The following is a 16,291-nucleotide window of genomic DNA, read 5'->3' on the forward strand; positions in this document are numbered from 1 at the left end:
TCAGGTCACTCTGGTCCTAAACCATGTTCCATACATTACATATTTATGATAGCTAAGCCACCAAGGCAGGTCACGTTCTTCGAGGTCAGTCAACCAGAGTCAGGTCAAGTCTGTCTACTGACGCCAGGTTGTTCGAGGTTAGTTCCGCCAAAACCAAGTCTGATCCGATCATCCCCTCTCCCACTTGCCCCGGCTGGTCGATGGTGCTGTACTGATAAACCTGTATCTGCGACCGGCCTGAGTACACGTCGACCCACTATCATGTCGGCTGACCTGGGACCGCGGCCGGCGGGCGGCGGGGGGTCCCTGATAGATGCGGCATCAGACGAGGTGGGGGAGGGAGGCGGAGATCGGACAGGTCACAGTCGACATCGGTTCAGTGCTCAGGTATAGGTACTTCAGTCATTATCAGCCGTCAGTTACGGATGGGAGAAATCAGCTGATGGGCTGACGTCAGCGGCCCATGCCCTCAGTTGACTCTCAAGACGCAGGCAGGTAGGTAGGTATGGGTCAGTCGTCAGATGACTCAAAAGTCAAGATATTGGCACGAATCAAAGATCACATGACAATGATTCAAAGCTGAAGTCACTGATAAACACAGCTCTTATAGTAAGGTATCTAATGTGGGATGACAATATCTAATGTGGATGAAAACTTAGTGTCATTGCGATGGAGACTGGAGAGTCAATCTCAGCAATACCCGCCACCTCGAGGTACCCCGTCTGACTCGCGCGCCACCTGGCGTGGATGCCTCAGGCTCGATGTTGTGGAGAAATTCTCCCTCGTAGTCGGTAGTATCAAACCTTACCTATTTCTTTCACGTTGATCCGAGTTGATTATAACGCTGACAAGTCAAAAATATAAAAGTAATAGGCATTATTACGTTACTAAGGTGTATTGGTTGATTCGTTGTTTTTAAATGGCATATGAATACGATATATACGATAGGTATGATACGATACCTAATACCTATACACTAAAACAGAGTCGGTGCGACGTTACATATGCTGCTGACGTACTTGCATTTAACATTCACAGACGCACCTGAATGACATCGACGATTCAGGTCGATTAATGGTTCGGATTGCTAATAAATAAGGTACACGATCCATGTAACTAATTGGTTGTGTTGCAATTGACATAAGCAATGTGAAAAAGAAGACATTCTTGGTCAATTAGTGAGCACACCCGATGCCTAGCAGAGCCTCGACGGAACAAAGTGTCTCCACAGCCTCCATCCCCGTTAGAAGTAGCTGCCGCCACTGCGGAACCGGTTGAAGGAGCCGCCGCCAAAGCCAGAGCCGGCAGACGGCCTCCGCCGTAGCCGGAGTTGAAGCCAGACTTGAAGCCAGAGTTGAACTTGTTGAAGCCGCTTTGAACCGCTGTCCACCGCCGATGAACCTGTTGCCGCCCTTGCCATAGCCGCTGCCGAAGCCGCTGTTGATGTGTCCGAAGTTGTTGAAGCGTCCACCCTTGTTGAACTTCGGCCACTGAACTGGCTGCCCCTGAACCCGCCGTCACCGAGGCGATGGCCACGAGGGCGGCGATGAGGACAACCTAAGCAGAAAGTTACATGGTGAGACTGGTGGAAGGATGAATATTTCCCATTGAATTTCACAAGCCTCTGTATAGGAATGGTATCTAGGAATCGTATAGTCGTCAAAGTCTCTGCGTTATGGAATGGTATAGTCACGTATTATTGTTAAGAACAATCTGCTTCTTAAAAATGCCCCATGAGAGTTTTTTTCATATTTTTTTAGCACTTACCACAAATCTGAAGTTCATGTTGACCTGAGGTAGTTGCTCCTTCAACCAAGCTGGAATGCCGACTGACTGACTTCTGCATCCGATGTGTGCCTATACTTCAAGGCCCAGGTTTGCAGGCCATTTCACGGTGTCGTAACTGATCCCGACTGAGACAAGTGCGTGGAGGTGGTCATACTGGCCGCTGGCAACGGACAATGGAAACATCATCTGACCCTTTTGGCTAATGCAGATTGAGTTTGTAAGATATTACAAGGTACCCAATAAAATGTGAAGTACACAATTTGTGAAAAGCAAAAACTCCCGTGTTTCATTTAGTTGCATTTTTGTTGTCCATAGGTAGGTATTACTCATACGTAGATGTGAATACCAATAACGATAAGAGCATTTCTTGTTTCCCTCTAGTGCATAGGTTTGGCTCCTTTTCCAAGATAAAATGAATAACAAAAGACGCTCTATTTTGACTATCGAAGATAGCAATGAATGTGAGAGTCATTAACAGTGATAATGATTTTAAACACATGCAAACGAAAGTCAAACTTTCGATCACACATGTGACCTTCCAAAAAAACTAAAATTCTTATACCCAGGCTCATCAAGCCTCAAGGTCAGATGACCGGGTCACGTCAATTGACCTTACAAAGGTCAGATCACTTCCAGCGATTGAAAAGGATGACATGATTTACGAAACATACATCTCGAAATCTCCATATCTGAGACCTAAGGTCAAACCAAGTTCACGGCGTATATATTCCAATTCAATGTGAGAGGTTCATCGCCTTTTTAAAAGAAACGTAGGTTAATAATCCAATGCGGGTTAAAGTTAAATATATCATAAGTTGAATCGCTAAATTGCACCAAGGAACCCACGTTACACCCAGGATGTCATCTTAACTCATAAAAGATAACCAGCCTTTTCACCAGCGCAATTCCATTTGATAGGTATGCTAAAGGCGATGAAAATACGTTATAGAAATGTTAGCTCGTGGAAACGTATCGATTTAAGTGCAGCATGAACTTTTAGGCCCCGTTATAACCTAGCTAAAATAAATCAGATGAAGACTAAATAGACGTTCACTTTACATAGGCAAGTCAAATTATAGAATTGTATAGGTACATTAGGTCGGAGAGCCACACTCGCCTAAGGGGACCTCACAGCCACGTCACCTTCAAATGGTCCCACACCGTTTCTTAGTGGCCCTACACTTCAGACGCAGTCATCGGAGCGAGGACGGAGCGCTCTTATCTGACCTAGGGTCAGATAAGAATTACAACACAGAGTTTTTGCTGCAAAGCTCCCGTGCCGTGAACTATAAAGGCCCACATCGGCTGATTGCAAGCAGTCAGCATTCAAACTCGCTTGAAGGAGTAACTACCATACCTCAACATGAACTTCAGCTTTATGGTAAAGGCTACAACAAAGAAGCAGTGGATATTGGTTCAGATATATTCATACCCTCTGCTGTACCTTTACATACATGCATAATCCTTCTGAAGCGTTTACATTTGGCTATTGCTTTCTTTTTATTGGAGCAGTTTTGTGTGAAAAGTCTTCGGAAGAGATAACTCAGATAGACATACTCACCGGTCTCACCATGTGTTCTGTTTCAGGTTGTCCTCGTCGCCGCCCGTGGCCGTCGCCTCGGCTGACGGCGGGTTCAGGGGCAGCCAATTCAGTGGCCGACAGCTCAACAAGGGTGGACGCTTTAATAACTTCGGACGCTTCAACAGCGGCTTCGGCAGCGGCTACGGCAGCGGCTACGGCAAGGGCGGCAACAGGTTCATCGGCGGCGGACAGCGGTTCAACAGCGGCTTCAGCAAGTTCAACTCTGGCTTCAACTCTGGCTTCAACTCCGGCTACGGCGGAGGTCGTCTGCACGGCTCTGGCATTGGCGGCGGCTCCTTCAACCGGTTCCGCAGTGGCGGCGGCTATTTCTAGACGGGGACGGAGGCCGTGAAGACACTTCGATCCGTCTGGGGCTCAATTAGAAAGCCGCGTTATACGCAACGCCACATGATATGCTCGTGTTACTTCTGTCTTTGCAGCAAATCAATAAACAAAGAACTGTTGTACTTATCTAATGTGTCATATACGCTGTCATCGAAAAAAGTAGTCTTATCATGTCGCCCATGAAGGTGTGCCAGGAAAATAAGCGAACACGTCATGCTAGCAAGAATAGAATGTAGCGAACTGCTTCAACTCGACTGCTTCACAGCGACTGACTAGCCTGTCAAAATTACATAGTTAAACCCGCGCCCGCTCGGGGTCCTGGATTTCCACGCCCTGCTGGGGGGGGGGGGTTGAGCACCCATCAGGTCTAAGGTCAGGTCACGAGGGGTCATTAAAGGCCAAAATTCGATCGATTCGGTCAGATGTCGACAATTTTAAACAAAGCGACGCACAGATCGAAAACTAATAAAGCTACAGCGCTGCGGAAAAGCGCATTTGATAGCCCTATTAAAGGTCTTTCTGAGTAATTCTCTGAGGTTTGACCCACCGTCAACGGTTTTGCCTGCACGGGGCAAAAACAGCCAAAATGGCCGATTTTATTTCGGAAATCGTTTATCTGCAATAACTTTTGACTCAACCTTGCACGAACTTTCGTAAACCAGCATCGTGGTCCTCTCGTCAAGACGCGTCGAATGAACTATCACTTGACCTTAAAAGGTAAGTTTGAAAATTTGACCTCAGGTCAAGGTCTTGACCTGACCGGTAAGGATCAAGTTGCATATCAATCGATCCGTATCGTCGAGCCAAGCACAACAAATGTGTTTTCATTGCTCTAACATGCCTCTATCAAAGTTATTCGCCAAAAACAGTCCGATACCATTGAAATGTGGAGGTCGCAAAATTGACCTGACCTTAGGTCATCGATATCACAATTGTAAGACAAAGGGTTTATAATTATAACTGCTCTTATCAATCTCTGAAAGTTTCAAAGCGATCGGTCACTCGGTGTAGCTTTGGCAGACATTGAAACTTTTTATGTAGTGAGGTCACTTGACCTGACCTGGTGACCTGACCTTAGGAGACCTGGGTCTGAAATTTTCACAACATATGAAGAAAAGATGTAGGATAAGGTGTACCAAAAAAGGCGACGCGAAACGCCGCCTTTTTTGAGATATTTGCGAAAAACTGCAATAAGAGGGAGGTGTTCAAACACCCCCCCCCCCTCAACAGGGCGCGGGTTAAATCGGGTTTCAAGCTCCTGCAAGGCTTTAGACATGTTTTCCGTTGTTCTTCTATTATTTGCAATAGAACAAAGAGCAGACTGATCACAATCTTTCCTCGAGTGTTTTTACGGAGAGATAACTACTCTTTCTTCGGCGTGGACCTGTTGTCGGTGCTTCCGCCACCGGATGCTTTCCTGATTATCTATTGACAGTCCTGAAATTTTAATTAGCGCTGTAATAATATGCGACATACAACGCTAAGGTGAGCTTAACCCTCGCCGGCACAGGGGGCACAGTTGATGCAATTCCCCTAAGGTTTTTTTCGCAGATAACTCGCGTAACAAGCGGCCGATAACGACGAAACTTTCAGTACCCTCGCGTTGATAAATTTGACACCTCCCGTAAAATTGCATGACCTTGACCCAAATGACCTTTGACCTGTGACCTTCTTTTCGAGACCGTTTTTGGCCGGAATCGCGATTCGACACATGTCGGCTGGCATTAGCCGCGCGTTTGTAGTCTTTCCTTGGTTTCAAGCATTCAAATATGTGAGGACTATCAATAGAAACTGCTTGTTAGATGATGCTAACTAGTGATGTCAATTACGGAAAATCGTGATACCAATACCAAACCAAGTATCAACAATATCCATGGAAAAAAAATACCGAAACCAAACCGACGTAGGAATATGAGGAAAATACCAACTTTTTACCAAACTCTCAGCCTCTTTTACATTAGTGAGAATTCATAATACCAATAAAATACCAAATGCACTCGGCTTGAAATGCCAAATACCAAGTTGGTATCGGTTTGGTATCGGTATACCAAAAAGTTGGTATCCGAATGACATCTATCTCTAATGCTAACGGTAAGAATCAGGAAAGCATCTGGTGGCGAAAGCACCGACAACGGGTCGGGTCGGGTCCACACCGAATAAAGAGAAGTTATCTCTCGGCAAAAACACTGGAGGAAAGACTGTGATCAGTCTGCTCTTTGTTCTATTGCAAATAATAGAAGAACAACGGGAAATGTCTGAAGCTTTGTAGGAGCTTGAACCCCGATTTGAACTATGTAATTTTGACACGCTAGTCAGTTGCTGTGAAGCAGTCGAGTTGAAGCAGTTCGTTATATTCTATTCCTGCTAGCATGACGTGTTCGCTCATTTTCTTGGCACACTTTCATGGGCGACAGGATAGGACTACTTTTATCGATGACAGCGTATATGACACATTAGGTAAGTACAACAGTTCTTTGTTTATTGATTTGCTACAAAGACAGAAGTAACATGAGCATATCACGTGGCGTTGCGTATAACCCGGCTTTCTAATTGAGCCCCAGACGGATCGAAGTGTCTTCACAGCCTCCGTCCCCGTCTAAAAGTAGCCGCCGCCACTGCGGAACCGGTTGAAGGAGCCGCCGCCAATGCCAGAGCCGTGCAGACGAGCTCCGCCGTAGCCGGAGTTGAACTTGTTGAAGCCGCTGTTGAACCGCTGTCCGCCGCCGATGAACCTGTTGCCACCCTTGCCATAGCCGCTGTCGAAGCCGCTATTGAAGCGTCCGAAGTTGTTGAAACGTCCGCCCTTGTTGAACTGTCGGCCTCTGAACTGGCTGCCCCTGAACCCGCCGTCAGCCGAGGCGATGGCCACGAGGGCGGCGACGAGGACAACCTGAAGCAGAGCGTCACATGGGGAGACCGATGGTAGAGGTGAATGTCTCTCTTCAAATAATACAGCATATTTATGTATCAGCAAAAAAAAAAAAATTAGCGACTATAGCTTAGAGTTGATGTTTCAAAAATGATCCCGACACACATGAACAAATATCTATAACAGGCTTCATACAATTGATTGGCTCCTTGTGGTAGCACTTACCACAAAGCTGAAGTTCATGTTGAGTTCAGTTTGTTGCTTCTTCAGACGAGTTTGAATGCTGACTGGATGCCGACTGTAAATCAGTCCGTGTCTTTATACGCCACTTCACGCTACAGCTGTGTAGGGAGGCTTGCAGTTGCATTATCGGTGCTGTAACTTGTAACTGACCCTGGCCTAAACTCCGTGCCGATGACAGCGTCCAATTTGCAGAAACGAACAATGGATACACCATATGACCCTTTCCGGCATGTGCAGATATGAATGCTAAATTGGTTACATAAAGGTATGCAGAGTCTGACTCGCACGATGTATAGGTAGATACAAGTTATTCCCCTCCTCCCCCCATAAAAATATCCCAATAGCAAATTCATGGTGTCGTAACTGACCGTTAGACTGAGACAAGAGCGTGGAAGTGTAGGTCGTATACTTGCCGCTGGTAACGTGTACAGCCCTCTACACACTGCGCGGTAGGTATTCTTTTTTTCGACAAAACCGATAATAATTTGAATACTATCTGTCACTCGGAAATCGTAACATCAAGACGCGCGAGACACCGCACCTTAGACTGGGCTTATCATGGTATATGTTTTCCATCCAGTTTGGCAACAAAACACAAAAGTTCATATTTGTCACCAAAACAAACTATTGCATTTTGCTGCCACACGGCGTAAACTTTGCTCAGTGATACACCCAACCGAAGGAGTGGAGCATGGCGCATCTATGTGCAATTAGTTCCGATCGACTGATAACATAGCCTTTGGGTTATTATCGGTTTTGTCGAAAAAAGAATATCTACCACGCAGTGTGCAGAGGGCTGTACAATGAAAATATCATTTGACCCTTTTAGGCATATGCAGAATGCAGATGGAGCTACTTATGGGCTTACGAAGTACTCTACACATTCTTGCGAAAAAAAAAATAACCCGCGCCCCACTGGGGTCTGTGTATAACACGCCCCACTGCAGGGGGGGGCTATGAATAGCCCCCCCAGCCCCCCTCCTAACTCGAAACTACTGGGCTGATCGTCAAAATTCAAACGGCGTCTGATAGCCCCGGAAAAACTGCTGTCCGCACTTTTACGATATGTGCTTTTGTCCTTGACGTACTTGTCTCCATTCGTGCTTTATACTGTACGTACTTTTGCCATGCGTACTTTTGTCCTTACGTAGTTTTGTCCATGCGTACTTTATGCTGTGCGAACATTTGCGATACGTTCTTTTGTCCTACGTGCCAGGGGCGTCGCCACAGATTTTCGACAGGGGGGACGGATCCGCCGACTAAAAACCCAAAATTAGGTATCGTTACCGTACTTTTTCAGGCGAAAACTGTTAGATTCTGTTCGTGACCTGAGATGACCTCGGGGACATGACGAGGGGTCACAGTTGCCATTTTCCGGTTCAGTGTGTCAATTTTACCTACATCTCGATGTTTGAGAGTGTGTAGAATAGCGTCCGTGCGAAACAGACGCTTTTCAATTTTCTCCCATTTACTTATAATGGAGAGGCCGCAAAATTGGCCTGGCCTTAGGTCACCGACATCAAAATTCCGAGAAATACATTTTATAGATAATGCTGCTCTTATCAATCGCTGAAAGTTTCAAGGCAATCGATCAGTCGGTGTAGCTATGACGAACATTCTTATTTTTTCTGAGGTGAGGTCACTTGGCGCGACCTGATGACCTGACCAAGATGACCTGGGTCTGAAATTTTCACAACATGTGCGGAAAAAAATGCAAGAACAGGCGCCGCCGTTTTTGAGAGATATCTGCGAAAAACCGCAGGGGGGTGTTCAAACACCCCCCCCCCCCGCACGGCGCGGGTTAAATGTTATAGACTGAGGGACACGTGTCGACTAGTTAACATGCAGCATGGCTTTTTCCTGTCACGCAATATACATACATGATCCTAGTTAGATTTTAAAATTGACTTTCTATGCTCAAATTATACAATGTTACTACACTTTTTCGCAGAGCCACGCACACCTCAGATGACCACTGTCAGGAAACAAAAGTCACCTTTAGATAACATCACACCGGCGTAGTGGACCTTCACTAGCACACATTCGTGTGCAGTAAAGGTCAGGGCCAAGTACGAGTTACAACACGGTTAGTTTTGCTGCACAGATCCCGTGCCTTGGAGTATAAAGGCCCACATCGGCTGATAGCCAGCAGTCAGCATTCAAACTCGCTTGAAGGAGTAACTACCAAAGCTCAACATGAACTTCAGCATTGTGGTGAGGGCTACAACAAAGAAACAGTGAATAAGATACATGCATACCCTCTCCTGTACCTTGTTGATATGTATAAACCTTCTGAAACGATTACATTTGGCTATGGCATTCTCTTCATTGGAGCAGTTGTTTGTGAAAAAGTCTTCGGAAAAGATTGATATACTCAGTCTCACCATGTGACTTTCTGTTTCAGGTTGTCCTCATCACCGCCCTCGTGGCCATCGCCTCGGCTGACGGCGGGTTCAGGGCAGCCAATTCAGTGGCGGACGGTTCAACAAGGGCGGACGCTTCAACAACTTCGGACGCTTCAACAGCGGCTTCAACAGCGGCTTCGGCAAGGGCGGCAACAGGTTCATCGGCGGCGGACAGCGGTTCAACAGCGGCTTCAACAAGTTCAATTCTGGCTTCAACTCTGGCCTCAACTCCGGCTACGGCGGAGGTCGTCTGCACGGCTCTGGCATTGGCGGCGGCTCCTTCAACCGGTTCCGCAGTGGCGGTAGCTACTTCTAGACTGGTACTTCACACTTCACATTTGTGAAAAAGCCAAATTCTCACGATAACGGGTGTATTCTGACGCGATATCAGAATAAAAGAGATAAACTCTATAATGTTTAACCACGCACTTACAAGGGGGTCGAAAGGGCTCCCTTGGTTATGGTAGGCCGTGATAGTGATTCGGCGTAAGTATGTCAGCGCACATCATCCGCGCGTTTCCAATCTTTTTTGCGGACATAAACGTTCCAACATGATGTTTATCCCATGCATTTATGGTAGGTGTACAGGTCACGTGAAGGTCAGGACAAGGTGATTGAACCCGCGCCCCACTGGGGTCTGCGTATAACACGCCCTACTGGGGGGGGGGGGCTCTTCATAGCCCCCCCCCCCTCCTAACTCCGAAACTACTAGGCCGATCGTCAAAATTCAAACGGCGTCTGATAGCCCCGGAAAAACTGTCGAACGAAACCTAATTTCATTGACCTCGAGATCACCGATGACGTCACAGGTCAGGTCAAAGTAAAAATTATTAGCATTTCGGCTTGTTCACATTTTGGGCTCTAGCGGCCGTCTTGCAAGTCAAATCAGGCTGATTTTTGGTTTACACGCTCGTGAATAGATGCTCTAGATACCCTGAGGGTATTAAACTTGTATTTTGATTTTCAGGTCAGGGTCAGGTCATCACAGGTCACGGAAATATGATATCATGCGTCGGTCACGTGACACATGTTTTATGGTCCATTTAGGCCATAGATTTCGAATTTGATGTCGTCTGTGTCATTCGAGGTCGTTTTGAGTCGAATTTTGCTTAGGTCAGGTCATTTTCAGATCAAAAAAGGTCAAATTTTGAAGTTAAAATTTTTCAACAAAAAGGTGTCTATCGGATGCAATTTGACCTCAGGAACACGATGGTGCTATTTTTATTGGTGTACGATGTCAAATGAAAAAGTGATTTGAAAAAAACTAATTATTGTTAATTTTTTGCAATAATGCGTATACCTTGGCCATTTTTGAAGATATTTAGCTAAAACTTGCTAGAGTTGGTCATAAGCATGCGTTCGATCACATATCTTCCGTTTTTTTTTTGGAAAAGTCAAAAACGTTTTGAAAAAAATATAAAAATATAAATTTTATTATAAAAAAAATTCGATATCTTCCAAATTTTGAAAATCCGAGATGGCAGTTTGATAGCGCAGTCTATTCTGAGTCTTTTCATGCAAAGAAATTGGATCTAGCTTTAAAACTGCGCTCTTGGGAGCGATTGCCGTGGTTCAATGTTTTGCGTCGAAATCGGCCGAACATGATGTCACTCTGACGTCATTTCCGGCCGACCTATGATAGCTACGATGTTCATATTTTGACACAAGGTGTCAAAATGATGTAGCCAAAGGTACTGAAAGTTTGGCGTCGATACGTCAGGCGGTTTGGAAGTTATTGCAGAAAAACGGGAGGGGGGCTATGAATAGCCCCCCCCCCCCAGTGGGGCGCGGGTTAAATGACTTTGATTCACGTTTGTTAGTCTTACGCTTTGGTAGGGTAATTTGTGAAGCTGGTTTCGAATTTAGCACCCAGTTTGGCATTTTTAAAGTAGTTTTGGTGCCATCAAAATATTGATCACGTAAGGCCTAGTAGGGAAGAGCACGATGTTGTTAAAATCAATGAAGTACAAGCTAAATGCCACTAGTCATTACTAAAAAGAAATCACAAAAAACGCTAAAAACATCCATTTTGTCGGTGTTCGACATCCAGAGGCAAAGCTGTTGACCGTAGATCAAATATGATAACACATTAGCGAAAGAACTTCAAAGGACTTCCCTGTTCTGCGGCGCTGTAGCTTTTATTCTTTGAGGTGCAGCCGGCCCTCCAAAAAAGTGTTGCACCCCATCAACAAAGCCCTTACGCCGCCCCAGTCACCTTTTCGTACACTTTCGAAGCAGTCTGATATAGTTACTGCCTAGATAACGCATTCAATTGTTTTCTTGACACACCATGATAGGTGACAATAAGTTAGGTCTTATGTATAAATAGAAATTTATGCGAACTGCTCCGCGGTTGTTTTTCAATAGAAAAACACAATTCTAACGAACGGTGTTTGTCAATTTTCAAACAGCCTGCGGGCAAGTAGTAGTGGGTAGCAGTTGTAGTAGTTGAAAGTATACTTCATCAATGACGGTGCGTGCGACACAATGCGTCAGTTTATTGTTTATTTATAAAAAGCGCACTGTCCACATACTTTGATCACAAATATGAACTGTTTGTGACTATCTGCAATTACATCCACATTTAGCACTTGTAGCAGTTCCGACAGCAAGCGTGTCCCATTAGTCAGCCTATGCCACTTTGTATAGAATAACTTATTCGATGTAAATCCATTTAAAGAATGCTTCAGATGCATGTTTATAAAGCTGGTTTGTTTCCAATGGTAAAATTGACACGATCAGATCATGTAGAGTTGCATTCAGTCCGTCTGTCTAACCAAGACCCAGACCAGTAAAATCAAATTTGTCCCCACAGCTTTCGTCCCGTCTAGAAGTAGCCGCCGCCACTGCGGAACCGGTTGAAGGAGCCGCCGCCAATGCCAGAGCCGTGCAGACGACCTCCGCCGTAGCCGGAGTTGAAGCCAGAGTTGAAGCCAGAGTTGAACTTGTTGAAGCCGCTGTTGAACCGCTGTCCGCCGCCGATGAACCTGTTGCCGCCCCTGCCGTAGCCCCTGCCGAAGTTGCTGACGCCGCCGCCGAAGCCGCTGTTCAGGCGTCCAACGTTGCTGAATCCACCCCTGTTGAACTGTCCACCACCGTAGCTGATTGGCCTGAACCCTCCGGCAGCCGAGACAACGGCCACCAGGGCAGCGACGAGGACAACCTGAAGCAGATAAAGTGGGATCAGTATGAGTGGTAACTTTTGTTTGGTTAGTTGGTACTCGATTCTCATTCCTGTGAATAAAGCGTTTGTATCGTGAAACTTCTATGTTTATGTGTTATTATATAAATATATTCAAAACACAGCACATTTCACTATTCGTTCGTGATCACCCTTACCACAAGCTGGAAGTTCATGTTGAGCTGAGGTGGTAACTCCGGACGAGTTTGAATGCTGAATGACTGCTAACCGCCGGCCGCGGTGCGCCTTTATACTTCACGGCGTGGCGCGGCTGCAGATATTTCTGCAGGAAAATCCTAGTGTGTCGTAACTGGACTGGGCCCGACTGATAGGGCGCTGTAGAGGCGACAGAGAGGTACGGAGGGACAAAGATAGGACATAGCACACAGTGATAACCGGCCATTTAGAATGTGCTAAGATCCTTTTTGGCATATCAATATGCATTATGTAGATATATAGCATCTACATCTGCATCTGTATAGTATACACTTTACAGATGCAGAAAGATCGGTGCCTATTCCCTCCTTAGCATGGCAGTTTTGACGAGCGCCTGACTGGGGTATTCTCCATAATAATACAGACCGATAGGTCATTTTGACCCTATATTGCCTCCGTGACGACTGTCGTATGTTCAAAATGCATACAGGTATATTCGTTTCGGATATATAAATCTAATCGGAAATCGGATATCTATGTAATTTCGCTAAAATCAACTAGTTATTTTCTAATACTCTATTTGTCACCTCTATTCATCATCTATTCATCCGTTTCCGAATTACGCTGCAATGTCGTAGAGCATTGGAGTGGTCGTGTTACATTTTGAAAAGTGTAACGGACAAAGAAAGAAGTTTTTGTTACATTACCGTATTGTTTCCACGCTAAAACTTAGACTTCTACGTCTACGTTTCCCATCCATCCATCATCTTCTGTTTGGTTATCCAAGCAGGCTGAGCTTGTAATTCATCTAAAACTCTTGTTATGACAGCGGAATAGCGATTCTTGACATGATTTATCAATGTTTATTCATGCGCCATCTGTCCCATGCAAGACCTAGCCTTCGATTGACGGTCAAGCCCTGTCCCTGAGCACATCCCTCCCCCGAATCACCGGTTAAAGGCCGCCCCACACTGGGCCTCGCATGCGGGTTGCGAGTTTTTGGGTTTTCGGGTTTCTTCAAAATCAAATAATACAATTTAAGCTGAGTGACCCACACTACCATCTAATAAGCGAGTCTGCATGTTTTTAGCTTGTAAGCCACCTTGCATCGCATTCCCAAAGTTGATTTTGAGTCAACTTTAAATGTTCATCGCTGCGAGGTCTGCGAGTTCTGCGAGGTTTGCGGGTTTTCGTTGGAGTCGAATTTTGGTTCGTTGCGCTGGTATTGCGGCTATATGTAATTTTCTGAAGGTGTACCGGCTTCACTGCATTCATGAAGTTACCATAAGGGAACGGTCTAATCACTCTATGAATTAGTATTATGCCCGCAAAGTTAAATCCCGCAAACTCGCAACCCGCATGCGAGTTCCATGAGTGTGGGACGGCCTGAACCAGGCCACCAGTTCACCATTCCAGCAGATGACAGTTCTTCATCGCGGTCTGCCGATCATCCCTCCTTCCAGCCCGTTCCTAGTTCCAATCCTCTAGTTCCTCGCCCCAGCCCCACGGCCGACGGGGCTTTAGCTAACGGTTTGCTGGAGAACCACTGTGGCGGCCCGCGCCATAGTAGAGGATCGGAGGACCTAATAACAACGACAATTTTGAAAAATGATGCTGCTTATGTGTGATATAATTGATTACAACAAATGTTTCTATTTTTGACAATTTAACCTGCAGCTTACCATGTTTTCTCTTTCTTAGGGTACCTATTTTGTATTTAAGACCATTCATGTATTTCAAAACTTCTACAACGTTCATAGGCTAAATGGTTTATTTATGAAATGGCATTTTCTGCATTTGACCGATCTTATAAATATGGCAGCATTGATGATACAACGCCATTCAAAATTAGGGTGTTCCCTCTTAACTGTCACCTTCAACATCGAGAGAAAGAGAAAGGCAGAAAGAGAGAGAGAGAGAGAGAGAGAGAGAGAGAGAGAGAGAGGGAGAGAGAGAGATAGGGAGAGAGCGAGAGAGACAGACAGACAGACAGACAGACAGACAGACAGACAGACAGACAGACAGACAGACAGATAGACAAACAGACAGACAAGACAAGACAGACAGACAGACAGAAAGACAGACAGATTATTGGTTGGTGCTTCAACTTCGAAAATCAGCGGGTAACAGTTGATCTCGAGATCTAGGAAACCCGCGGCGTACTGCCCCCCCCCCCCTCCCCAGCTGGCATTGATGGGTCATCCATGAGCCCGTCACTAATAGGCTAATCCTCTCAGTGCCGCCGGCCGCGTGTCCGACCGTGGTCCGTGGACCTCGCCAGATTAGGGATAAGTTCCGTGCGACGGTCAACTACATTGTCCAATGACCCTGACATCATTCTGCGAAATTTCACCCTGGGAATTTTTCCTGGTGCGTCCGATCGGCGCTGGGAGTCACGCACCGTTTCCGTTCATTCCCACGTTCTCTGTGCCATTTCTGATCGCCGCTGCACTCGGAATAATTGCACAGAACATTGGGAGGAAGCCTCTGGTCTGCAACCTAGAGAGAGCATTGCAACAGAGGCCGAACTGCAGCCGTTCGAACCAGGTTCGAACTCCAGTGGTCAGTCGGAAAAGATTGTATCGGGGGTTGGCGGCCAGAACAGATGCTGGGGCAGTGCCCTATCCAGTAACCTAGCGTTCCGGGTGTTAGGAAACGACCGGGGGGCACAGTTTCATTTATTTTCTTCCGCATAGTTGATTTATCCACGCATGGGATTATTGCAACATTCGTTAAGAAAATATTTTTTAAGGTTGTTAAAAGATTACATCATGGTGAGGAATGTTGACGATATTGATGCGGAACATTTGCAGGGAATATTTCCTCAGCTAGGCATACACATCTATCTACTTTTGAATTAAATGCTCAGACAATCTTTAACCCGCGCCCCGCAGGGCTATCGACAGACCCTACCACCCGTAGCGGGGCCGCTTCGCCCCCCCCCCCCCCCTAAGATCTCGCAACGTTACCGGCCGATTTTCAAAATTCAAATGACGTTCGATAGCCCCTCCGGGGAACTACCTTGTGACTGAATCTCATTGACCTCGGTCCAACTGATGTCATCACAGGTCAGGTCAAATGTCGCATTTTCACCGTTTACAGGCATTTCAAGAAATGTGTTGTAAAAGTCGAGCAAAAGGCATGTTATTGAAAACCGTCGATGGAGTATTGTTCTCAAACACATATTTTGGTATCTGAGGTAACTGATACTAGGTCAGGTCACCGAGGTCAGGTCACTGAGGGTCACAACATTGAAGTGTCGTGTGATACATGTTTCATAGTCCATCTATGACAAATGCAATTATGTGGGTCAGGCGACCTTTGGGGCCAGTTAAGATTATGTTCTGGTGAAGGTCAGGTCAAGGTCAGGTCAAATTAGGTCAAATTTCAAAGTTGATATTTTTGCTCAAAACGGGTATGGATTCGATGCAGCTCGTCATAGGGAGTCTAATTGTAGTCTTTGTTTTGCGCTACATGCTCTAGAATTGCCAAAAATTGAGGGAAAATTTGACGTCTTCAATTTTGGACAGGTTTTTTTTTTTGCTAAAACTTTGCAAAAAGGGGTATCAGTATCCAATCTGATTGTAGATAGAAAGCGGTTGGGACTTTCTTACATATTTCTTTTTAAATTCGAAAAACTTTTGGGATTGTTTGGCTATTATATTCAATAAAAAATATGTTTTATTTTTGGGGGTTGAAAATCAAAAAGATCGACGATCTGA

At 45.6% G+C, this 16,291-nt stretch overlaps 2 protein-coding genes across 3 annotated transcripts in view; one reads left to right on the top strand and one right to left on the bottom strand.

Moving 5' to 3' along the window:
* Window positions 1-3,375: 3,375 nt before the first annotated feature.
* On the top strand, window positions 3,376-3,703 carry LOC122365760 (keratin-associated protein 6-2-like; the record flags this gene model as incomplete). The annotated part of the gene is made up of 1 exon (XM_043337253.1): window positions 3,376-3,703. A coding segment is annotated over one exon (328 nt), but the record flags the coding sequence as incomplete, so codon positions are not given.
* Window positions 3,704-11,724: 8,021 nt separating this feature from the next.
* The window catches only part of LOC122365018 (abscisic acid and environmental stress-inducible protein-like), a 57,553-nt gene continuing 52,986 nt past the window's right edge, over window positions 11,725-16,291 (bottom strand). The window contains exons 1-2 of one of the 2 annotated variants that reach the window (XM_043335894.1): window positions 12,572-12,673; window positions 11,725-12,395 (exon numbers count right to left, since the gene is read on the bottom strand). In XM_043335894.1, the coding sequence (XP_043191829.1) occupies window positions 12,060-12,395; window positions 12,572-12,589 (354 nt within the window). In that variant the 5' untranslated portion in view covers window positions 12,590-12,673 and the 3' untranslated portion in view covers window positions 11,725-12,059. Of the gene's footprint in view, window positions 12,396-12,571; window positions 12,674-16,291 lie in introns of those variants that run through there. The other variant, XM_043335903.1, reaches the window with a different exon arrangement.

Source organism: Amphibalanus amphitrite, unplaced genomic scaffold (genome assembly GCF_019059575.1).
Source record: "Amphibalanus amphitrite isolate SeventyFive unplaced genomic scaffold, NRLGWU_Aamphi_draft 000028F_arrow, whole genome shotgun sequence".
Taxonomy (NCBI): domain Eukaryota; kingdom Metazoa; phylum Arthropoda; class Thecostraca; order Balanomorpha; family Balanidae; genus Amphibalanus; species Amphibalanus amphitrite.